The 25,995-nt window shown below is 38.6% G+C and overlaps 1 protein-coding gene across 1 annotated transcript in view; it reads right to left on the minus strand.

The window, feature by feature from the left end:
- Window positions 1-3,280: 3,280 nt before the first annotated feature.
- The window catches only part of Evi5 (ecotropic viral integration site 5), a 131,776-nt gene continuing 109,061 nt past the window's right edge, over window positions 3,281-25,995 (minus strand). The window contains exons 19-20 of the mRNA XM_090334201.1: window positions 20,289-20,384; window positions 3,281-5,402 (exon numbers count right to left, since the gene is read on the minus strand). Of these exons, the coding sequence (XP_090190327.1) occupies window positions 5,091-5,402; window positions 20,289-20,384 (408 nt within the window). The 3' untranslated portion in view covers window positions 3,281-5,090. The remainder of the gene's footprint in view (window positions 5,403-20,288; window positions 20,385-25,995) is intronic.

Raw genomic sequence — 25,995 nt, forward strand, 5'->3', positions numbered from 1 at the left:
ACCACTCTACCACTTGAGCCACAGCACCACTTCCGGTTTTCTGGCGGTTAACTGGAGATAAGTCTCAGAGTTTTGTGCCCGGGCTGGCTTTGAACCGCAATCCTCACATCTTAGCTTTCTAAGTAGCTAGGATTACAGCTTGAGCCACAAGTGCTCAGCTGATCCACTCTACTTTTAACTAGAGACTTTAATTTCAGTAAAATTAGTGAATTTTTAAAACTTACAAGTTTTGTTAAGATAGAGCAGTAACAACTTTCAAGCTACAACTCTGTCTTAATAAGTAAACCACCAAATTCACAGAATGTTAGCTGTCAATGTCAACAACTATACAATAATCAAGCTGGTCATAAAAAAAATTTTTTTTACCAACACATAACTCAAGGTACTTTCTTTACATCTGACAACAACGCATTATGTAAATGGCAATGAAGATCCAAATGATTCTTTATGGTATCAAGAATAATACACTTCATTCTTTTCCAACAAAGGCACTAGCTGGGGAATAATACCCTATATCACGTGCTGAGCTGAAAAAAGTTTCTTTCAGAATAATGGTTTACACCTTGATGTCTTTACTAGCAAAAAACAACAAAAACCCCTGGAGTAAGTATGTGTATGAATTTACTTCTTTAACCTCTTTTCCTAAGAATTTTTTTTGGGGGGGCCAGTCTTGGGGCTTGAGCTCAGGGCCTGAGCACTGTCCTTGGACTTTCCCAAGGCTAGGGCTCTACTACTTGAGCCACAGCATCATTTCTGGCTTTTTTTTTTTTTTTTTTTTAATGTATGTGGTACTGAGAAATTGAACCCAGGTCTTCATGCATGCTAGGTAAGCACTCTACCATTAGGCCAAACTCCAGGCCCAAGGAAAAAAACATTTTCTTAAATTCAAGTTCTTTCTAGGTCTTAAGGTCCCTTTGTTTCATTATTTCAATGTAATCTGCACTGTGCTGAGATCACCGACGCCTCCACTTTCAGCATACCAGAGCAGGAGAGTGATAACTCCTCGGAGAACTATTCCAAAGAAGCAAGCTTCTCCACTGTCACTTCACTTACTTTCTCTCCTTAATGTAACATTTAAATGACACAATATTCGAGATTAATTAAAATCTACCGATAGAACATAATCAATGTCTCAAATTCCATTTTTTTTTTTTTTTTTTTTTTTTTTGGTGTTGAGGGGCTTGAACTTAGGCCTGGGAGCTGTCCCTAAGCTTTTCTGCTTAAGCTAGCACTCTACCACTTTGGCCTCATCTCCATCTGTAGATTTCTGGTGGTTAATTGGAGATAAAGAGTCTCATGGATTTTCCTACCCTAGCTGGATTGGAACCATGATCCTTAGATCTTAAGTCTCTTGATCTCCATAGCTGGGATCACAGGTGTGAGTCTCCAGCCTCCAGCTCGAATTCTTACATTGCACTTCCGTTAGTGAACAAAATGGAGTTATCAGGGCATAGTATTCCATTGCATCCTAAAGGCAAAAAAGATTTTAAAGCTAACTAAGATGTACCCGAATACATTTATTAAAAGCCTGTGTTACCTAAGTTGGTCTTGAATTCCTGTACTCAAGTGTTTTTCCTGCCTCAGCCTCCTGAGTAGCTATGATTGTAGGCATACTTGGCTTGAATCAAAGAATGTTGTTTCTAGTTTTTCATTGTATAAATTACAAGAGCATCAATAAATTAAGATTTACTCACCATGGTTAGTTTAAAACACTTAATTCCTAGTCAGAGAGAGTATATAGGAAATTCTCCAATCAGATCGTTTATCATGTGTGGTGTTTTGGATCAGATCCAGGAGTTTGCACTTGCTAGGCAAATTTTCTACCACTGAGCTATACCCCCAGCTCCTCTTCAGAATATCCTTCAGTCATTCGCAGGTAGCTCACGCCTGTAATCCTACTACTCAAGAGGCTGAGATCTGAGTATCATAGTTCAAAGCCAGCCTGGGCAGGAAAGTCTGAGACACTGATCTCCACCAAACTAAAAAACAAAACCCAAACTTGAACTGTGGCTCAAGTGGTAGAGTGCTAGCTAGCCTTGAGCAAAAGAAGCTCAGGGACGGGCCGGGAGTTTGGCCTAGTGGTTAAAGTGCTTGCCTAGCATGCATGAAGACCCGGGTTCGATTCCTTGGTACCACATACATAGAAAAAAGCCGGAAGTGGTGCTGAGGCTCAAGTGGTAGAGCTCTAGCCTTGAGAAAAGTCCAAGGACAGTGTTCAGGCCCTGAGCTTAAGCCCAGGACTGGCAAAAAAAAAAAAAAAGAAAAGGGGAGCCAGGAGTTTGGCCTAGTGGTAGCGTGCTTGCCTAGCATGCACGAAGACCCAGGTTCGATTCCTCGGTACCCCTCATACATAACAAAAAGCTGGAAGTGGTGCTGAGGCTCAAGTGGTAGAATGCTAGCCTTGAGAAAGTCCAAGGACAGTGCTCAAACCCTGAGCCCAAGCCCAGGACTGGCAAAAAAAAAAAAAAAAGCTCAGGGCCAGATAGCGCCCAGGCCCCCTTGATTTCAAGCCTCAGGACAGGCACAAAAAAACCAAAAAAGAATATCCTTAAAACTTAGAATTTTTGGAATTCAAATTGAGTCTACAACAATGCTATTTTATAGTTAAATTATAGCGTTTACTCAACAAAACATACTCTAAAGATCAATGATGCATGTTTTAAAGAGGATTCTGGATTTTTTTTTCCTCCTCCAGAGGTACACATAGATATCCTTCCAAAGTTTTCTATGAAATCAAAGACTTTATCATATAAAAACAGCTGCAACACTTGCCATTTGGAATAGTTCTGGGGTATAAGGCCACCAGGAAATCTTACACTTATAAATCATCAGCTCAACAACAAAAGCCTATGGCTTGATCTTCTATCAAGCCAAAGTAAAGAAATAAACTTGATATTTGAAGTATCTACATCAAGCGTTGCCTGTAATGGCCAGGTAACAAGTATTTAGCTATGTAAACCTTGTGGTCTCTACTCTAACAACTCAACTGTGCCAATTATAGATAGTACAAAAACCAGCCAACTATATGATAGGCATTAAGTATTCCAGTAAAAAACTTAAGACTAAAATATGAATTTTGTATTATTTTCAAGTGACTAAATTATTCTCTTGAATTCCTCAACTTTCAGAAAAATAAAACCAGTCAGTTGACTGAAGCTAACTTGTAAGCTGTGGTTTGCTGATTACATTTTTAAAATTTTTGGTGGTGCTGGGCATCAAAGCCAGGACCTCAGAGATGCTAGGCAAGCACTCAACCATTGAATTACATACAGCAACCATTGAATTACATACAGCCCTAGTCTCACTCAGACATTCTGATGCGGGCGCTGACAGAAGTAACGGGGCCATGCGTTGTCTCATTTCACTGGTCCATGATCATTTTGGCTAACAGTACAGAATTCAAAAGAAGAATCCCCAGCACTCAGATTCCAAGGGGACTGTCACTTCCAGGAAGAGTTCTACACTTGCTCAACTGTAGAAGGCCCGAGTATGCTGATATGCATACATTTTTGTCTCCATATATATCCAGGAAAAGATTTGAACCAGATGTACTCAAACCATTCAAAGAAGGGAATCAAGATATTCATTAGGTAGACCACTGTGAAAGTTCTGGTGTCTAAGAGGTCTGGATTAGTACCTTGGCTCTAACTGCTAGCTTATGACCACAGGTAAATTATTTAATTACTACAATTTAACCGGGTGCTAAAAACATAGAAAGTACGTTTTCAATTTCATTTCTCAGGCAAATAGATATGAAAGCCTTTTACAATATAGCATAAGGCCTTATGTCTGGTTTTAAACAGAAAACTACTTTGGTCTCTTCTACTTCAGTTCATCGTTTTTTTCTCTTTTCTGTTTGCAAGACTGTGCAAAACTGCACTTGCATACATAACTGTACTTGCATATATACTGAATTCTACATTCCTTTTATTCTCTATGGCTATTTTTACCCAGGCTGCCACTGAGAATGACAGCAGAAAGTCTAGTCAGCACATTTCTGTGGCCTTTCCATGGGGAAATATAATTTGAGATTTTCATACTATTTACTAATGATAGGCATTCAAGTTTTGGGGGAGGGGCAATGGAAATGATATAACAATAAGAATCAATAGGAAAGGAGAATTTGAAGATAATAATCACAGGTTATTGTAGACATAATTGTTTTGCATCTTGACCCATGGTCCACTGCCTAAATTACATACACATAAAGATTTCACTGACAGTGTTTTTGAACAGCCATTAGTGGTGAATCTGCTACTGTTGTATGCTAAGCAAAATACTAAAGCTATTAAAATATTAGTGTCTGATTTTATTTCCTTCAAACTATTATTTACAGAAGTCCTGTTAGGAGGTTAAAAGCAGTCATCTTGCAACATGTATATTCTTTATATAAAATCATATCCAATGTTTGGGTAGTACAGACTTATAAATATATACAAATAATATATTTGTAGTTAACCTATTACCTGAACAGTAACCAATACATGGAAGTATCATACACACATTAAAGTTAGAAAGTAAAACAAATATTAAAACTCAAAACAGGTAACAATTAGCTGTGTTTATAAAATTATAAAGAAAAGATGCTGTGTGTTTGAGAACTTTTAGTGACCCATTAAAGTTCACTAGTGGTCCACTAGTGGAAAATAAAACTCCAAAATAACACATTGTAAATCAGATATATGTCTTGGTCAAATGTCTAGAGAGCCATCTTGAAAACAAATAAACATAAATACACAATTTGTTTACTGAGCAAAAAATATTGCACAAGAGCAGTTTTGTCTACAGAAAACTCAGTTTTTCATAGTTTTGTAACTTCAAATTGGTCCCCACATTGAGTTATAGTCTTATTTCCTAAACAAGAAACATTAATAATCAGTAATACTGTTAGAGCCTTATTTTACCCATTAACCATGTCCCAGTCTACTTTATGGCAATGGAAAATCAGTGGTGAAAGTTTGGCAAAGATAAAAGGCAGATAAGATCATAAAATATATATGTATATGTACATATGAAATAGCTATGTTCCCAACTCTCTAATCATATGGTAACCCATTCCCAGGAGAATCCAGTGGAGGTCACAGTGAAGGTCAGACGGTGGTTGAATACGATTCTCTGTGTGGGGCTCGGTCCTTCCGGACCACTCTCTCAGTCTCTTGTGTTTCTAGCACACTGTCTTCTGTTTCACTCTCACTACCATCTGCCACAGTGGGGTCCAAAGACATTGGGTCAGACATTCCATGCAAAGGAAAAGCAATGGCACTTTCCTGTATGGAATTTTCTATAAAATCTTCATCAGAGGAATGGAATGAGTCTTCATCTCCGAGCAAATGGTTGACGATGTGAATTCCATCAAAATGAGGTTGGCCTGAGAAGCTCCTCTGGCCTTTTAGGCACCTGAGCTATTAAAACAAAGTTCAAGTTAGTACATGCAAATACAGGAGACATGCATACCCAAAGAAAACTAATGTTTCACGTGAGAGGTCTTTTAAGACAACTTGATTTTTTTTCTGCTTACAGATATAATCATTATGTATTTTCAAGTACCTTCTGTGTGTTATGTGATGTGCACACAACTTAATCACAAAAGTCTTATGCGGCTGGTTTTATTATTTTCACTCTATGTGGAATCAACATAAAGCCAACCAATAGTGGTTGGTTTTATTATTTTCACGCTACAGATTAGAAAATAAAGACTGAGGTAAGGCCAGAAGTTTGGCCTAGTGGTAGAGTGCCTGCCTAGCATGCACGAAGACTCAGGTTCAATTCCTCGGTACCACATACATAGAAAAAGCCAAAAGGAGTGAAGTGGCTTAGGGTAGAATTCTAGACTTGAGGAAAGCCCAAGGACAGTGCTCAGGCCCTGAGCTCAAGCCCAGTACTGGCCAAAAAAAAAAGACAGGTAGAAGAACTTATTAACGTTGTATAGTTAATAACAGAGTTTAGCTTCAAACTAAGCCTATGTTATACTAGATATATAAATACATAATATATATAGGCTTATATATACATACATACATGTGTATAGGTATATGTGTCTGTGTGTGTGTTGTTGTTGTCTCTGAGCTTTTGTGCTCAAGGCTAGCACTCTACCTTTTCTGGTTTTTTAATGGGTAACTGTAGATAAGATCTCATAGACTTTTCTGTCCCAGGCTGGCTTTAAATCATGATCCTCAGATCTTAGCCTCCTGTGTAGCTAGGATTACAAGTACGATCCACCAGCATGTGGCTACTAAAGATAATTCAATGAACTCTATGTACTCATCACTACATTTCAATAAATAATGCCAGACAATCTTACTACCCCTGGATTAATTCTAAGTAAATCACAGAAATCTTCTAGTTCAATAAAAATATTTCAGATGTATTTTGAGGGGGCAGGAATTCCAAGACCACTTCCAACCATTAAGACATCAGTTTTGTCCTTAACACATTTTTAATGTTTCAAATATAAAGTTGAATTTCTGTAGTATTTCACTTGTTTGTTTCTCTTCTGTACCAGTAATTTTCTTCTATAATAAAGCAAGCTAAAACTAGAGACTAAATAGCTACCAAATACTCTGACTAGTAAAGAGCATTGGCGGGACTCCCTGTCTCCTACCCTCCCTCCTTACCAGCCACCCCATCTCTGTTTCTCAGGAGAAACTCATAGCCACTATCTTTCAAATCTTAAGAGAGAGGCAATGTGAAATACTCAGGAAATATTACAAACACTTTCAAAACTAACGGTTCTGAGAGTAAGGACATTACAGCCTTGACATAAGACTCCCAGCTTTCCTGCCAGACTTCCAGGAAGGTGTGGAGAAACTTTAGTGCTTCCCTACTTGCACATAACAATAGGAAACCAAGGATCCCAAGGCTCACCTACACCGCCTACAGAGAAATTCTCCTGACCAAGACCAAGAAAACAACACCTCAGTGAAGCTACAATGAAATTCAAGTGGCTTTATGCTAGGAAAAACAGAAGGGCTCTAAACTTGGAGCTGAGACTTCAGGAAAAAGGCGCAGAGCAGTGCCACCGCATTATTACAACTGCTGCGTCTGATGCAATGTCCTACCACCACATTGCAGCACGTGATTTACAGCTCCGAGTGTTAAATGAAGGCAGTTAATCTCTTCCTTTCCCTTTTGTTCCTTCTTCCGGGCTGTTACAAAGGAGGGATAGGGCAGAAGAACCACAACTTCCCAAGTGTTTGGAAGGCTCTGGCTTTTCTTTGCTCTAACAGAATTTATTACAATAAAACACTGCAGTCTTTTTTCAGATTAATTATAGGTAAGTAACAATAGGTTGAATTATGGACGAGTAACCACTCAAACAGATACCTAATGCTTCTGTGAGGGCCGATAATACAACAAAAGAAAAGGCATTTTTTTTGTTGGAAGGAAGAGCAAAGCAAAGGTAAAGGACTATCTGGTAAAAACAAAATAATCCCTTAGCTACCCCTGCACTTAGCGCACATGAGTTGCAAGGAGGAGTTATGGGGCTGGGAGTTGGGCATTTGGGCAGAGGTCTGGTTTGATGGGGCTGCATGGTGTTCTGATGGCCATCCACTGGAGGGGCATACTAGCACATTCAGTGGTGTTGGCTGCTAGGATTTAACTTGCTCTTCTGCTGATCCCTACTAGCAGACTTCTCAGAGCTAACTATATTGAAAAGCAGACAACCAATCTTCCCAATCCCTATTTCCTCCAAATAAACAAATGACTTTCCTAGTTCAATGGGTAATCAACTTAGATTCCTACATAGTTAAATATAATCCACTGATCATCTGCATGAGAACCAAGGGTACCGGAGAATAAGAGTCCTTAAAACCTGTATGTCCACAGGCATTCCACAGAATCTTGGGGAAACTCTGGTATACACTCAAGTTTGAGTATCATGGTGGGATGGGGGTGTGGTGGGGAGGGATGGCTAGAAGCAGAGCTTAGTGGTTTGCCTGCCATGCCAAGGCCTTGGGTTTGATCCCTAGTACCAACAAAGGAGTGCAGAGAATCACTGGGGTAGATTCTCAGTCCAAACCAAATAGCACTGAATCAGTAAGAAGTTGATTTGGTTGAAATGGAAATGGAAGTCATACTATTCAGGCCCAAGTCCTTATGAAGGATAAGAACGTGCCCTGTGCGTAAGTTTGATATAGACAAATGATGCCATCTTTCAGCCAACTCCAACATCTGAAGGTTAATACCAGAAACTAAAGTCTTTTCCTCTATGTACAGATAGATGTTGGCTTAGGTGTGAATGTTCAAAAAGCTGAACACTCATGATGCATATATTTTTTTTTTTTGGTGGGTCACGAGGCTTGAACTCGGCCAGGGCACTGTCCCTGAGCTCTTCAGCTCAAGACTACTGCCGGACCCCAGGGTCTGGGCGTTGTTCCTAAGTTCTTCAGCTCAAGGTTGCCGCCCTACCCTTGAGCCAAGCCCTATTTCTAGTTGTTTTTTTGTCCCTAGAGATTAATTGGAGATAAGAGTCTCTGGCCCTTTTGTGCCCAGGATGGCTTTGAACCTTGATCCTCAGATCTCAGCAGAGTAGCTAGGATTACAGGCATGAGCCATAACCAGGCTCATGATGCATATCTTGAAATAAGGGCAACTGCTCTGGGCAATGGTTTTTTGTGTTTGCCAAACTGTCTTTAGGGTCAATAAAGGGATAAAAATATGATAGTTATTCCCCTCTGTTTCTCATATTTTGAGACAGGGTATCTCTATTGTAGCTTTCGAGACTCGCCTTATATTTGATATCTTTTTGCCTCAGCCTTGTGTACTAAGATTATAAGCAAGCACTACTACACTCAGCTCTCTCCTGGAAAATATATATCAACAAGTTAACGTATTCCTGGTGGGGCTATTGTCCTTCTTAATTTTGGATAAACACTACAAAAACTTCTTCATGACACTAGGCAACAAGAATTCTTTGATTGAAAAGGCTAGTAATAAAAAGTATGTTTTCTAGTGAAATTAAATTAGTTTTTTTTTGGGGGGGGGTGGTCAGTTGTAGGGCTTGAACTCTGGGTTTAGGGGCTGTCTCTGAGCTCTTCAGCTCAAGGCACTTGAGCCACAGCACCACTTCCGGTTTTCTGGGAGATATGAGTATCATGGACTTTTGTGCCCAGGCTGGCTTTGAACTGAGATCTTCAGATCTCAGCCTCCTTAGTAGCTGAGATTACAGGCATGAGCCACCAACACCTGGCTTTAAATTACTTTTCAAAATTACATTTTTTGGAAGTACTTTTGAGATTCATTAAGGTCTTGGGTATATAAGGTGGGGCAAACCTGCAATTCTAGTACTCAGGCCTCTAGGTAGGAGAACACAGCATGCAAGGCTAGCTCAGAGTACACAGAGAGATCTGGCGTAAAAGAGAGAGAGAGAGAGAGAGAGAAGGAGAGGGAGAGGGAGAGGGAGAGGGAGAGGGAGAGGGAGAGGGAGAGGGAGAGGGAGAGGGAGAGGGAGAGGGAGAGGGAGAGGGAGAGGGAGAGGGAGAGGGAGAGGGAGAGGGAGAGGGAGGGAGGGAGGGAGGGAGGGAGAGAGAGAGAGAGAGAGAGAGAGAGAGAAGAAGAAGAAGAAGAAGAAGAAGAAGAAGAAGAAGAAGGAGGAAAAGGAGGAGGAGGAGGAGGAGAGAAGAGAGTCCACCAAGGGAACAGACATACCAGGACTCTGGAATTGTTAAGTAAAGAAAGGAACTCTTTCCTGAAAAGTCAGCTAGACTGCCCTCCAATAAAGGTCAAGCTCAACAGCCCAAAGATCCAGAATGTTCTGCCAGTCTTCCCCCGTATTAAAGTGGAATATTAACAGATATTTCAGATAGTAGCTACGAGAATCCTTTTATTCCGTGGAGATAGTATATGGCAGATGAGAATTTTTTTTTTTTTTTTTTTTTTTTTGCCAGTCCTGGGCTTGAGCTCAGGGCCTGAGCACTGTCCTTGGATTTTTTCAAGGTTAGAGCTCTACCACTTGAGCCTCAGCACCACTTCTGGCTTTTTCTAAGTACCAAGGAATTGAACCTGGGTCTTCGTGCATGCTAGGCAAGCCCTCTACCACTAGGCCAAACTCCTGGCCCCACAGATGAGAATTTTAATACACAGATGACAACCTCATAAAGTACATGCATCTTACCTGATGTGGACTGCTTCATCATGTTATGCATTAAGAAACAGAGTAAAGAAAGTAAAAACATGTACAATTTACTTAAGTAATACACAAGCCATCTGACATACTCCTCCTAACTTAGAAAGTTAACAACAACAAAAAATCTTAGCCTTGCCCTTTGCAGGCATCAAACAACACTGACTCAAAAAGCATTTGGTAATCAGATGGGAAAATGATTATGTATTGTAAGTCATGAATAAAGCACAAAATGTTATAAAGCTAATAAGAAAACAGGAAACTGCCATGTTCCCAGTCTGATGAAAGTAGGTTTTGACAGGAAACAGCAGCGTTTCTAACAGCATAATAGCAAAAATTATCATCTAAGAAATAGTATTAGCAACCTTTATAACTATTTCACTTAACTATTGTCTTTGAAATCTGAAAGTAGGGAGAGTCTGCCGGGGTGAGTCATCTGAAGCCCTGAAGAACTCCATAAGCATTAAGGGCATGTAAGTAGGTTAGGAGTTCCATTATTAGTCTACTTTCCTAGTTGAGCCACTACATTTCCTTAAGAGAAAATTCACATAAGGGGGTAGGCATAAAAATGGAGGAACAGGGCCAGGAGCATGGCCTAATGCTGAGTGCTTACTTAGCATGCATGAAGCCCTGGGTTTGATTCCTTGGTTCCACATACATAGAAAAAGCTGCAAGTGGTAGTGTCTCAAGTGGTTGAGCGCTAGTCTTGAGAATGCCCAAGGATAGTGCTCAAGCCCTGAGTAAAGCCCCAGGATTGGGGGAAAAAAAAAAAAAAAAATGGAGGGACAAAGGGTGAACAAATGTAGCAGTGTTACTCACTAGACACTAAGTTAAACTCTACAACTTATGGGTGGGGATGGAAGAGAAAAACTGGAAAAGAGGGAGATAAGGAGTAACACTGTCCAAAAAGAAATATACTCCTCACCTGACTTATATAACTAACTCCTTTGTACATCATCTTTATAACAATAGAAAAAAAAAACACCAAAAAAATCACAAAGGGTAAGGGTACAGAAATGGAGAACAAAGTGTGAGTGAATACAGCAATGGCACCCAGTAGACAGAAATCAGGCTATAAATGAACTGTACCTCTTGTGTGCAGGGATGGGAGAGAAAAACTTAGAGTAAGGGCAGGTGTGACAATGTCCAAAAAGAAATATATTCTTCATCTGGCTTATGTAATTGTAACCCTTCTAAACACTGCCTTTGTAAAAAGAAAAAAGAAAGTTCACAGAAATTATTTTGTGAAACCAACAGGGTCCACAATTTAGACCTTTGTAGCCTCCAAATATAGGTTATTAGTAAATAACAGAAAAAAATCTGTGCTGAGAAAATTTGATCATGCAGGCAAGTGGCAGAGATAACATGTCTACATGTGGTTGCTTTCATTCAGATACTGCAGGATACTACTAACCAGAAAAGGATGAGTTCAGTTTTACACATGATTTTAGAATCATAATAGGTACCCTTTTGCAATCTTAACATTTAAGGGTAATATTTATGATGCTTTAGAGTTCAAAGTTGGAAGTATTATTCAACTCATAATTGAAAGTTAAAGTTGGCATTACTTCAAGTTAAAAAATCTTTTCCCCATGTGTGATTGGAGGGTACTCTGTACAGACAACTATTGCGTTCTGAGATTCAAAAGAATAAGAGGAAGGACTGCACTGGGTATTTTGAAAGACAATCAATCCACAACAAAGTGGAAAAAAGTCATCTGCACACCAAAAAAAACCCCTAACCAAATGAACTTTGATCACCACTAGACAGGGGGTTTAAACCACTGAAGTGAGTCATGTGATAGCAAAGTGAAGTGCAAAACAGTTGCAGTAAGTTTCCAAGACTGAGTCATAGCAGATTATAAAGCTCCTATTTGCACATTTGAGTTTTTATAGTCTGTCTTCATAAAACAACAGAGTTATAGCATTTAAAGCTATTTCTATAAGTGATGTACAATAAAAATTTGTGACTATATATCATGGGAAAGTATATGCAAATTACAATAATGATTTAGATCTCACTTCTAAGTTCTAGAGGCTTAGTTGTTTTCTCCTCCAAGAATTTGGAGAGCAATTTTTTCCACTATATTCATTGGAGAATATCTTTAATAGTTTTCTATTTCAAAATTTAAAATAAAAACAAGTGGAAATGATATGCTACAAGTTTCTCAATGACCAGCTTCTTTGTAAAAACTGTACAGCAAACATGACAAAGATTAAAACTAGCAAAAAGCACACAAACCAAAAGATTTCCAGAGAATGAGAACAGGAAACCAATAAAATCAATCATCTGGAGGTCATGACTTCTTGATCACTGCATGTCAAAATTCCAAGTTATAGTACTTAGTAGTGCAAGGCATTGGAACATTTTATGCAAATATTAAGTAGCTTAAAGTTAAAAAAATTAGTGTTGTCCAAGTTAAAAAATCAGATATTTTTAAATTTTTTAAAAAATACATAAAATGCAGTAGCTGAAATTCAAAGTTTTAGAAGCAGTGAAAAACTATGTACAAGCTGGGCGTGGTGGCTCATGCCTATAATCCTAGCTAATCAGGAGGCTGAGATCTGAGGATCTCGGTTCAAACTCAGCCCAGGCAATAAAAACCTTGAGCATATTATCTCCAATTTACCATTAGAAAACGGGAAATGGTACTGTAGGTCAAGGGGCAGGGCAGGTAGCCTTGAGCTGAAGAGCTCAAAGTCCAAGCCCCATGACCAGCAAAAAAAAACCCAAAACAAAACCTAGGTCCAGTATCAAACATGTATAAATGAAAAAGGACAGAAAAGAAAGTTTGGAATGGAAAACACATACTGTACATTTGTCAGCCTAGTAGGAAGGGTAGGGGGAGTCTTAGGTATTATGATCTGTCTAACACAACTAAAATGATCTAATGCAACTAAAATAAAACTGCCACTCACTCAGTGTCTTCTTCTTGGTAATGGATACATCCTGATAAAACCCAAAGCATTAACATTATTTAGAAAGGAGTCTAATGTCAATGGTGATAAGGCTAGGAATCTATGAGGTTCTATGTAAATTTGTGACCAATTACAGGAAACAAATCACTTCACATTTGTTTCACTCTGAACTTGTAAAGCTACATCAAAGAACCACATACATTTCATTTGATTTAACCTTTAGCTGAAGAACTTGAAACCTCAAACCGTTAGCAAAATGCTCCCATGAGAATCAAGTATTTCTATCAGGATTGAATTCTGTAAAGAATTAATCGTCTCTAAAGCTGTGTAATCGATTTTTATCAGTCCATTCAGTCAAATGAATGTGTACTCCATAAGAGGTTGGAAGACAAAGTTAAATAATAACAAGGTTCTTGCCCTGGTTGAGTTAAAAGTCTAGAGGGATAGACAAAGAACCAAGCAGCACATTCTAAGATGGTTCATAAAGTTTGTTTTTTAAAGATCATAGGATGGACCAGCTAGAAGAGAGACTTTCTTTTCTCCCCTGTAGTATTCAGAATTTTAAACTCAGGGCCTTGCACTTGTTAAGCAGCAACTCTATCAAGTGAGTTATTCTACCAGTGCTTTTTGTGTTCAAGACAGGGTCTCACAGCTGGGTGCCGGCAGCTCATGCCTGTAATCCTAGCTACTCAGGAAGCTGAGAGCTGAGGATCACAGTTCAAAGCCATGAAAGTCTGTGAAACTTTTATCTCCAATTAACCACTAGAAAACAAGAAGTGGCACTGTGGCTCAAGTGTTAGAGGGCTAGCCTTGAGCTCAGGGACAGCGCCCAAGTCCAGAATTCATGCCCCATGATGGACCAAAAACAAAACAAAGGCCTGGAGTTTGGCCTAGTGGTTAAAGTGCTTGCCTAGCATGCACGAAGACCCGGGTTTGATTCCTTGATACCACATATATAGAAAAAAAAGCCGGAAGTGGTGCTGAGGCTCAAGTGGTAGAGCTCTAGCCTTGAGAAAGTCCAAGGACAGTGCTCAGGCCCTGAGCTCAAGCCCAGGACTGGCAAAAAATAAAAATAAATAAATAAATAAAATAAAAATAAAGTTTAAGAAAAACAAAACAAAACAAAACAAAAACCCAAAACAAGATATGGTCTTGTTTTACATTCAGGACTGCCTAGATTGAGAACTTATTTGTCACTGAGAAAACAGTTGGGTACTACCATAGCCTAGCCACTGTTTGAGATGGAATTCTGAAAAAATATTTAAAATATGTTTCTGCTTAAAGTGGCTTCAAACTGTGATTTCCTCAATCTCTGCCGCCCTAATCACTAGAATTACAGGCTTGTGCTCTGCATCCAGCTAAGAAGGGAGACTTACCACCCCACATTAGAAATTCACCAAAAGGGGCTGGAGTTTGGCCTAGTGGTAGAGTGCTTGCCTAGCATGCATGAAGACACAAGTTCAATTCCTCGGTACCATACACAGAAAAAAGCCAGAAATGGTGCTGTGGCTCAAGTGGTAGCCAACAGTGCTCAGGCCCTGAGTTCAAGGCCCAAGACTGGCAAAAAACAAAAAAAACATAAAAGAAACCCAAAACCAACTCACCAAAAGACAGACCAGATAGATATTGAAGAGCCAAGTGTGGTGGTACATGACTCTAATTATAGCTGTGCAGAAGGATCATGGTCCAAGGCTAGGCTCCAGATAAAATATTCTATCTGCATAATACATTAAAAGCAAAATGGGCTGAGGGCATGGCTCAATTGATAGAGTGCCTACCTAGCAAGCAAGGCCCTGATTTCAGACACCAGTTTAACTGGCTACCTAGTTATGATTCACATCCAAAGCAACTCACTTATTTAGCGTGCATAATCCAGTGTTTTTAGTATGTTTATAAGATTTATACAACCATTACCAGAACCAGTCTTAGAATATTTTCATCACCCACAAAGGGACTACATCCTTTTGTTGTCATTTCTTAACCTCCCTCAGCCTCAGAATATACTGATCTACATTCTGTCATTATAGTTATACCTATGCTGCACATTTCATATAAATACTACCATGCAATATTTGGCCTTATGTAATTAATTTCTTGCACTTGTCACCCATGTAACTCATTAGCACATCCTTTATTCTTTTTTTACAGGAGGGTCTCACCAGACAGCTCAGGCTGGCAGCAAACTTAAAGTTCTCCTACCTCAGCTTTCCAAGTGCTAGTGTTAGAGGTATGTGTGCCTCTCATATTCTTATAACAGTCCCAACTATGATGTGAACATGCCACATTTTATTTATGTATGCATCAGTTAATTGACTTTTTGGCTATTATGAATAATGTTGCTATGACTATTACAGTGGGGATGTGATTTCATTTCCCTTGGATATAGTGCTAGGGGTGGATCTATTGGGTCATATGGCAAAGCTTGATCACTTAACACAAATTATCTGTACTATTTTATATTCCCACCAACTGTGTATAAGTTTCAGATTTCTCTGCATACTTGTTAATATTTATTCTGTTTGATTATAAATGTCCAAGGAACTATGAAGGGTCATCTTATTATAGTATTTAATTCCATTCTCCTGATGGTTAACAATGTTGAACTAATTTTCTTCTGTGTAGAGATCATTTATACACCTATCTTGGAAAAGTTTGTTGAGATCTTTCTGGTTATAGTTTTTTTTAATTTTCTTTTATTTCTTTTTCTTGTCAGTTGTGGGATTTATTTTTATATTTAAAAACATTTTTATTTTATTATAAAGGTGATGTACAGAAGGGTTATGTCAGCTACCATAGAGATAATTTATCCATTCATTTTGGGTATTTTTTGTATTTTTAAAATTTTAAAAATACATTCTAGAAACAAGTCTCATACAGGATCAATGTTTAATGTGTATGTGTGTGTGTGTTGGTACTGGAGCTTGAAATGTGATCCTGAGCCCGGTCCTTGCACTCCTTGAGCTTTTTCACTTAAGCTGGTAGCACTCTACCATTTGAGCTATAGCTCCACTTCCAGCTTTTTGGAGGTTTATTGAAGATAATTATCATATCTCACAGACTTTTCTCCTTGGACTGGATTTGAACTGCTATCTTCAGATTTCAGTCTTCTGAGTAACAAGGATTATAGGCATGAGCCAAAGTGCCAAGTGATCAATGTTTACATTTTTATCTCCCATTCTATTGTCTTTTTATTTTCTTGATGGTGCTCTTTGAATCACAAATGTTTTAAATTTTGGTGATAGTCAACTATTTTTTCTTTGTCACTGATTTTGGTGACTTATCTAGGACTATATAGCTCTGTGTATGTGTGTGTATGATGGGTTTGAATTTAGGGCCTGGACATCACCCCTTAACTTTACTGCTCAAGACTAGCACTCTACCACTTGAGCCATAGCGCTATTTCTGGGGTTTTTTGGTGGTTAGTTAGGGATAAGAGTCTCAAGGACCTTCCTATCTGAGCTGGTTTTGAATGGCAATCCTCAAATTTTAGCCTCCTGAGTAGCTAGGATTATAGGTGTAAGCCACTGTGCCCATATAGCTTTTAAAGTCCCATTTCCTTTTTCTATCAAAATAAAAGCTTAATCTAGAAAGCCAAATGATCTAAGGTTTAAAAAACATTTTAGTAAAATAAGAAATTGGTTAAAAAAATCTACTGAAGGTATTTAAGAAGGAGAAGTCCTGTGTCTCTGAGGGAGGCATACCAGATAAAAGACTCTCGGCATAATAAGATGCCACTTCACACTTGCTAGGATGGCTGTCATCAGAAAGCCAGGCACAAGGCCTAGTGTAGAAGATGAGGAGAAGTTAATAGCCCCAGACACAGATGGGAGAAGTGTAATAGGTACAGTGGCTTCAGAAGATAGAATGGCAGGTCCTCAACTGTTTGAAGGTCGTTTTCCATATGACCCAATGGCTCTGCTATTATATGTTAAACTGATAAATGTAAGCTTATGCTCACACAGATATTGTTTACGAATACTCATAGTAGAATTTTTGTATGATAGCTGTAAACTGGGAATAAACTAAATGCCCATTACGTGGTCAGTGGATAGAGTTTTCCAATATTAAGAAAGAATGAAGACTTGTATAGACCATAAAAACATTATGCTAAATAAAAATGGTAGTTATTAAAATACTTCATATTTTTAATTCCATTTTTACTAAATGGTCAGTATACAAGAGCCATAAGGACAAAAAGTTGATCAATGTTGGATTACAGGCAGATGACTGTTAATGGACACAGGATTTCTTTTTTTCTCCTTTCGCCAGTCCTGTGGTATTGAGAAATTGAACCCATGTCTTTGTGAATGTTATGCTTGCACTCTACCTCTAGGCCAAACTCCCAGCCCAGGTATAGTACTTCTTTCTTGAGGGAAATAAAATTCTGGAGAAATAAAATTCTAGAAGTGATTGTAATAGTAGTTAAAAAACACCAAGTTACAAACTTTAAATGGGTAAATTTTACCAAACACAGATCAGTAACACAAACACACAAGCATACACACACATACAAAAAAAAAGGATAAAAGCCACAACAAACAAACAAACCCCAAACAGCCAGGTACCAATGGTTCACAGCTGTAACCCTAGCTACTCAGGAGGATGAGATTTCAAGATTACAGTTTGAAGCTAGTCTGGGCAGGAAAGATTGTAAGACTTTTTCTTTTTTCCCCAATTACTGGGGCTTGAACTCGGGGCTTGGGCACTGTCCTGGGCTTTTTCAAGGCCAGCGCAACAGCAATGCTTGTGGCTTTTTCTGTGTATGTGGTACTGAGAAATTGAACCCAGGGCTTTAAGCATGGTACGCAGACATTCTACCACTAGTCCACACTCCTGGCCCCAAATCTGTGAGACTCTTATCTCCAATTAACCACATAAAAAGCCAGAAGTGGAGCTGTAGACTTAAGTGGTAGAGCACTAGCCTTAAGTATAAAGCTCAGAGACACCCAGGCTTTGAGTTCAAGATCTAGGATTGGCACACACGTGTGCGTGTGTGCACGCACACACGCATGCACACACACAACAGCCATTTTGCAGATGTTTCTAATGAAGATGCACCCAGATTGAAAATAATTTTATATTTAGGGAATATAAAATAAATTTTAACTAATAAGAAATTATTCACCAACAATATAAATCTTTTGTATTCCTATACAGAAAATAAATTATGGTTACCTCTTGTAGCTTCATTTTAAATTATTTGTGATTTAAAAAACGTAATGTTTTAGGATAAAGTGTTAGATGAAAGCATTGGTAGTATTTATTTTTTTCTGACTAGCTGACTTCTGGCAGAAAAATAATGTTTAAACATGTAAGTTGTGCATACCCATGCTGTTTTGTCACTGAACACAAACAAGGTTTCACCTCAAGTTAGCATCCCTCTCTTCCTCATCCTGAGGCACTCACAGGCTGCTCCGTTAAGATTGGGCACAAACAAACCACATGACCTCATGAATGCTATCTTATCACATCACAGGTTCCTCAGACTGACCACAACTACTTAAAACAGACAGGCAGCAAAGCAGCACACACAAAGTCTCTGTATGACATTTACAGCTGTCCGGCTTGTGGAAGAGAAAAATCTGATTATCTCATGTCCAACTGTGTGTGCGAGATACGGTTCATGAAAAACACATGATTTATTGCACTAAAGACTCCCAGCCACAGCTTAAAATATTTAGTTTTGGTAAATCTGAGAAAGTTAGCAATCTATCTTGTATCAACTCTCCTTTAACTGATAATAATAAATTCATGGAGCACATTTTCAAATGCTTCCTTAGTTTGAAAAAGTGTTACTATTATTATTTCTTTGACAAACCAGCATTTAAAAACTGAATTATGTAATACATATATATGTGCACATGCATATATACATACATACATACATACATAACCTCTACAATAACCATAAAATATATTTAAACAAATATATTAAAACTGAATTACTAATCCTAGCTACTCAGGAGGCTGGGATGTTTGGATCAAAGTTTGAAGCCAGCCCAGGCAGAAACAACTGTGGGACTCTTATCTTCAATTAAACACCTAGAAAGTCAGAAATGGAGTATGGTTCAAGGGTAGAACAATAGCCCTTGAGCCAAAAAAAAAAAGCCAAAGTACAGTGCCCAGATCCTGGGCTCAAGCCCAGGTCCAGATAAATAAATAAACAAATAAAGGAAATAAAATAAAGGAAATGGGTGAGGAGTGAAGTAGAAAAGAAGAGACAAAGCTACAATGTGAGTTTGAATAGGTACTATAGAGAAGGTAGACTACGTGGCTTCATATGCTGGCCTGTGATCTGGGACAGATCATTTCAATGTTTCTGGAGTCAGATGGCTCAAGTTCTTGTTCTGGTTCCATCTTTTCTTTTGCAGTAGTGGGGACTGACTTCAGGCCTTGATCAGCAAGTGTGACACTTGAATTTAAACCCCTGCCACAAAGAGTCTAAGGATCATCAGCTTTTTGCAGGGTAGGGGTGTTGCCAGTTCTGGGACTTGAACTCAAGGCCTGGGTACTGTCTCTAAACTTGATACCTAATAGTATGTATTCGCACATGGGAATGCTGAAAAACCCAGTTTAAATAAGTAAGTATCTAGTAAAATTCTGAAAATGTCATGGGCCAAATCTTTCTGACACTAAGTAGTTAGTTTAAAATGCATTTATAAGGGCTGAGAGATTGGCCTGGGAGATTGGCCTAGTGTTACAGTGCTTGCCTAGCATGCATGAAGACCCAGATTCGATCCTTGGTATCACATACATAGAAAAATCCGGAAGTGGTGTGGTGGCTCAAGTGGCAGAGCTCTAGTCTTAAGAAAGCCCAAGGGCAGTGCTCAGGTCCTGAGTTCAAGCCCTAGGACTGGAGGGAAAAAAAAGCATTCATATACCAAGAAATCTGTTACAATCAACCTCAGTAACAGCATATTGAGGGAAAAATGGCTCAGGTCAAGCCATCCCTCTGCCCACAACAGTGAGTGAGTACCACAATTCTACTCCATAGATAAAGGTAAATTGGAGACTTGGGTAACATCAAATATCTTCAGACTATAATAGAAAATAAGATATTTGCCATGAAAATATTCACTGTTTAAAAGGTCTAAGGAAAATAAATCCTCACCATTTGAACAGAAAATTCTTGCTTTAAGACAATCTTCTAAAGTGCTATTAATTCATAAGCAATGTTGAACAATCAGTAATGAAGTGATGTTACAGAGGAAGGAAGAAATATGTGAGGATCAAAATTTATCACTTACCTCATGATTCAGCTCTGCGATCTGATCTTTCAGTTCCCTAATATATTGGTTAGAATCAGACTTGCTAAGCTGTCCTTGAAGCTTTCCTTCTTCTTTCTGTTTTGTGACAGTACAACAAAGCAAAAAGCAGAGACAATTTTCACAACATGTACTCAAATAGAACAATCCAAGTGTAAATTCTTCAGCTAAAAATTGATTCAACCCATTAGTAAACTATTTCTGAAATTTCTTAATAATGCATACATATATACATACATATAATTTACAAAATATACCTTTGGAGGGAAGATTAAAAATCAATGATTCAGGTTTCCTGATTTAAAAAAAAAATCACTCTAGTATTCAAGGCCATTTATGCAGTTACTCTGTCAAGCAGACATTTCTCTATTCAAAACACAAGCCTTCAGGGCAGTCAGTGCTGGGGAGCGCTCACAGCTATGCTGGGAACCAACTGTCACATGAACAGAAAAGAAAAAGGTTTCCAAATTATTCTAATATAGGACAAAACAGCCGAGTCTATTTGGCTTAATTAGCTTAGCAATGTATAGTAGAAATCCTAGATATAGCCCATAAAAATGTGCTCCTAATGCTGAGAGTTCATTTCTGAAGAGGTTTGGGACCATTTTTCAGGCATACAGACCTGGAAAGGGAAGAATTACCTTTCTTACATTATGCTATAACAAATGTGAACTATGTAATGGGCTCATGAAGGAATGAAACCAGATCATTTTCAGTATGTCTGGATTATTTCCAATTAGGGAGTCCTATGTTGATGCTTATTTAGAAGTTCCTCTATTATGCAAATGAGTTTGAGTATTCTGTCATTTTTTAATCAAAATACTATCTGACATATACTGAGCATCTGTGAGTCTTCCCAAAGGAATTAAACACTAATATCAGCATCATATGTAAATTCTTACACATCTGAACTGGTCTTAACTAGGTACCATGCATTTCTTTCTAGAAATGAATTCTGTGGTGCTCTGATATGGAAAAATGTATTTATGCTGCACCAGAAACTGTTACAACTATTCTGTGTAGTAGATACTATTAATATTCCTACGTCATAAAGAAACTTAAAAAATGAACTGATTGCATAAGAGATAAAGACTGTAGACTTATTTTTTCTTTAATTTACAGTATTCTGAGCATAAAAATGAAGCATATAGGGGCCGGGAGTTTGGCCTAGTGGTAGAGTGCTTGCCTAGATGCACGAAGACCTGGGTTGGATTCCTTGGTGCCGCATATATAGAAAAAAGCCGGAAGTAATGCTGAGGCTCAAGTGGTAGAGCTCTAGCCTTGAAGCAAATAAGAGTAAGTGATTTTTTTTTTTTGGTCAGTCCTGGGGTTTGAACTCCGGGCGTAAGCACTGTCCTTGGGCTTTCCTCAAGGCTAGAGCTCTACCACTTGAGTCACAGCACCACTCCCAGCTTTTCTATGTATGTGATACTGAGGAATCAAACCTGGGTCTTTGTGCATATTAGGCAAGCACTCTAACACCAGGTGAAACTCCAGGCCCAAGAATAGGTCATTTATGCAAAGACCCAAGAAAATTTGCTTTTTTAGATACAATAGAGAAATCTATGTCTTTAGTATTTATTGTAGCCTCTTCTGATTTAAAACTACAATAAGGAATTGCTCTAAGTTATTCACTCATACAAAAATGTTTCTAGAACATTCCCCCTCCCTTTTTTGCCAGTCCTGGGGCTTGAACTCAGGGCCTGAGCACTGTCCTTGGGATTCCTCAAGGCTAGAGCTCTACCACTTGAGCCAAAGCACTATTCTGGCTTTTTTCTATGTATGTGGTACCGAAGAATGGAACCGAGGTCTTTGTGCATGCCAGGCAAGCACTCTACCACTTGTCCAAACTCCTGGCCCCAAACTAAATTTTATCAGTAGTCTTTTTTAGATTTCAATGCAACGCCACAAAAGATAATGTTGAGTTTCTTTGGCAAAAAATTTAACATACGCCAGGCACGGTGGCTCACTCCTGTAAGCCTAGCTACTTAGGAGGCTGAGATCTGAGGATCAAAGTTCAAAGCTGGGAGCGTGGGCACTAAAAGTCCATGAGACTTTTATCTCCATTTAATCACTAGAAAATGGGAAGTGGGGTTGTGGTAAATGGGGTAGGGAGGTAGCATTGAGCTGAAGAGCTCAGGGACGGCTCCCAGGCCCTGAGTTCAAGCTCCATAACCCAACCCAGTACACACACACACACACACACACACACATACGCACACATAAAATTAACATACAAGGTAGAATATGATGTCCATTAAGACAACATACACACAGAGATGATAAGTAACAATTTGTAATGTATGTTGTGTGAACTTAGAAAAGAGTGATAAAGCATCTCCAGGCTCCAGCAATGACTCTGTGACAAAAGCATCACTACCTCAGCATACTTGTCACACATTAATGTATATCAGTATGACACACACAGCAGGAGAAAGTTCTGTATGGGGTGGTTTTGATTCAAAGTCTGCCTTTGGGAATATAGTTGATACTTCCAAAATAGAAGTAAATAATGAGAGATGTTCTAAATGCTACTTTAAGAAAAACATGTGGGGTGGGGAGTATGGCTTATTGATGGCGTGCTTGCCTAGCATGCATGAAGTCCTGGATTCAATTCCTTAGTACTACATCATACACAGAAAAAGCAAGAAGTGGTGTTGTGGCTCAAGTGGTAGAGTGCTAGCCTTGAGAAAGCCCAAGGACAGTTCTCAGACCTGGAGTTCAAGTCCCAGGACTGGCAAATAACAAACAAATCACCACCACCACAACAAAAAACACCCCCTCCCCCCCTGAAAAGGAAGTCCACGAGACTGTTATTTACACTAAACCACAAAAAAAGCCAGAAGTGGCGCTGTGGTTCAAGTGGTAGAGAGCTAGCCTTGAGCACAAAAGCTCAGGGACAGTGACCCAAGTCCAGAGTTTAAGCCCCAAACCTGGTGAGAGAGCGAGAGAGCGAAAGGAAGTGAAGGAGGGGGAGGAGAGAGGGAGAGAGGGGAGGGGAGGGAGGAAAAGGAGCTACAAAGGCAAACAGATTATTAACTAATAAAGCAACAGAAAAGACAATGGAGGTAATGAATTAATGGGTGTTCACTATACAATATTTTCACTTTTATTTCTGAACATTTTTATCATAATATACTAAAATGAGCCAGGTGCTGGTAGTTCATGCCTGTAATCCTAGATACTCAAGAGGCTGAGATCTGAAGATCATGGAAGCCAGCCCAGGCAGAAAAGTCCCCATGAGACAATTATCTCCAATCAACCACTCAAAAAACAGAAGTGGGTGCCATGGCTCAAGTGGTAGAGAACTAGCCTTGAGAAAAAGAGGCTCAGGGACAGCACCCAGGCCTGGGGTTCAAGCCCCACAACTGACAATAAATAAATAATAAATAATATACCAAGATGGAATATTACAAATACAAAACAATTCCTTTCCCCTTTCTTTCCACACTATGCTATAAATTTAACATTCATCCGCACTATACTTCATTTATCTATATGCAAAGATATATTTATCTTCCAAATGCTACCTAGTGATTCTGAACTTAAAATCTACCTTTGGAGACAAGCATACCACTAATCCTAGCACCTAGAAGACAGGAGCAGGAGGATCACAAATTTGAGGCCAAACTGAGCTATGTTCTAAGATTTAGTCTTGACAAACAAAAACATGCCTTTTGAGGGCTGGGGATGTAGCCCAGTAATAACCTAGAATGTATGAGGACCTCAGGGTTGATAAAATACACAAAGATCAAAATAAAATGTAATTTGCCTTTGGTTCTAGCAATGAATACTACTCTCCTTACAGTTATTGGAAACTTAAATAGAAAAGAAATACAGGTGAAGTCTTCATCAAAATGTGTGGAAACAGAAGTGCTTTAGATTTTTAAATAAATCTCAGAATATTTGCATATGAAATATCTTAATGATAAGACCCAAATTTCTACTGTATGTTTTATATATTTCCATTTTCATAGGTTAAAAGCTATGCCTCTAACCTAGTATATTTTTAGCATACCCCTGTTTAAATTTGACTTGTCACATGAAGCCAGGTATAGAATTTTTTATTTGTGAAATCATGCTAGTTTCAGTTTCACATTTAGAGCATTGCCATTTGTTTTTAGAGGTGTCCCATCTATACTGAGGTACCCATAGCAAAAAGCTATGAAAGTCACAATATTTTAGCAACTACTAAACTAAGCAATTGTTACAAAGCAAATTTCTGTTTGGTTCAGACTTTATCAACCAGATCCTACCAACTGTATCCTATGACATAACCTAACAGGGCAGGTAACAGCCATAAAATATTCTATAAAATGTTTCAGAGAAACTGAGTCAGCCTACTCTAAAATTATATTTTGTAAGTAAGGGGCAGAGCTCATTCACTGGCATGTGCAATGTATATATATATATATATATTTGTGTGTATATACATGTATATATATATGTTGTGTGTATATACATGTATATATATATATGTTGTGTGTATAATTATATAATATAGAATGAAGTCCCAATCATTATGATTTAGTTATAGGTTAAGCTTATCTAATCAAAAAACTTACAGAATTCTAACATGATGCCACATATGGAAAATTCTACCACTGGCCCTGTATCTTACATAGGGACACTCAACTTGTATCTGAGCAGAAAAGCTCATCTGTTAGCCATGTAACATGAGGATGGCCTCGAGGTAGGAATGACCCAGGCAGAGCATATCCAATCATGGTTAGTGGCAACTGAAGCTTGAACTCAAGGCCTGAGCACTGTCCTTGGACTTTCTCAAGGCTTTCCTACTTGAGCCACTGCACCAGTTGCAGCTTTTCTTATGTATGTAGTACCAAGGAATTACATCCAGGTCTTCATGCATGCTAGGCAAGCACTCTACTACTAGGCCAAACTCCCGGGCCTTGAATCGAACATTCTTGAAATACATTCTGCTGCTTGACTTTTCAGTTATGAGGAAATAATCTTTACTTAACCCAGTTCAAACTAGATTTTCTGTCATTGGCAATAAAAAGTATACTACCTAAATCGTATTCTAAAAAATTTGGCTAAGTATGTGAATACATAACAAACTTTCTAACTAGTAAGTACTTTGATGATTCTTGAACATGGTTTATAGGAACATGAGTAGTAACACTGAGGAAAAATATACAGTTTAAGAAACTCATTCCTGACCTAGTTAATTCTAAATATCTTTGAGTAGGGCTTAAAACTCAGTACACTTAGAAACTGTAACCTCTCTATAAAATTACCCTGACAATAAAAAATTTTAAAAAAATCATTACACTGAGGGGGCCGGGAGTTTGGCCTAGTGGTAGAGTGCTTGCCTAGCATACACGAAGACCCGGGTTCGATTCCTCAGTACCCCACATACATAGCAAAAAGCCGGAAGTGGTGCTGAGGCTCAAGTGGTAGAGTGCTAGCCTTGAGAAAGTCCAAGGACAGTGCTCAAGCCCTGAGCTCAAGCCCAGGACTGGCAAAAATAAAAATTAAAAAAAATCATTACACTGAGAAACATCAGGAATAACCTGATACAACCAGTATGTAAAGCTGTGTTACAAATGTATTACTTTCAACTACCTTTGTAGAATGGTAATTTTAAAGCAATAGTTCAAAATTCTATGTATATATCATTAAACATAGGTAAGCTATCCTAATTATTAAATTCTTGATAATCTTGTTT

The sequence above is a fragment of the Megascapheus bottae genome, chromosome 6 (assembly GCF_031878675.1).
Source record: "Megascapheus bottae isolate mThoBot1 chromosome 6, mThoBot2.hap1, whole genome shotgun sequence".
Lineage (NCBI taxonomy): Eukaryota > Metazoa > Chordata > Mammalia > Rodentia > Geomyidae > Megascapheus > Megascapheus bottae.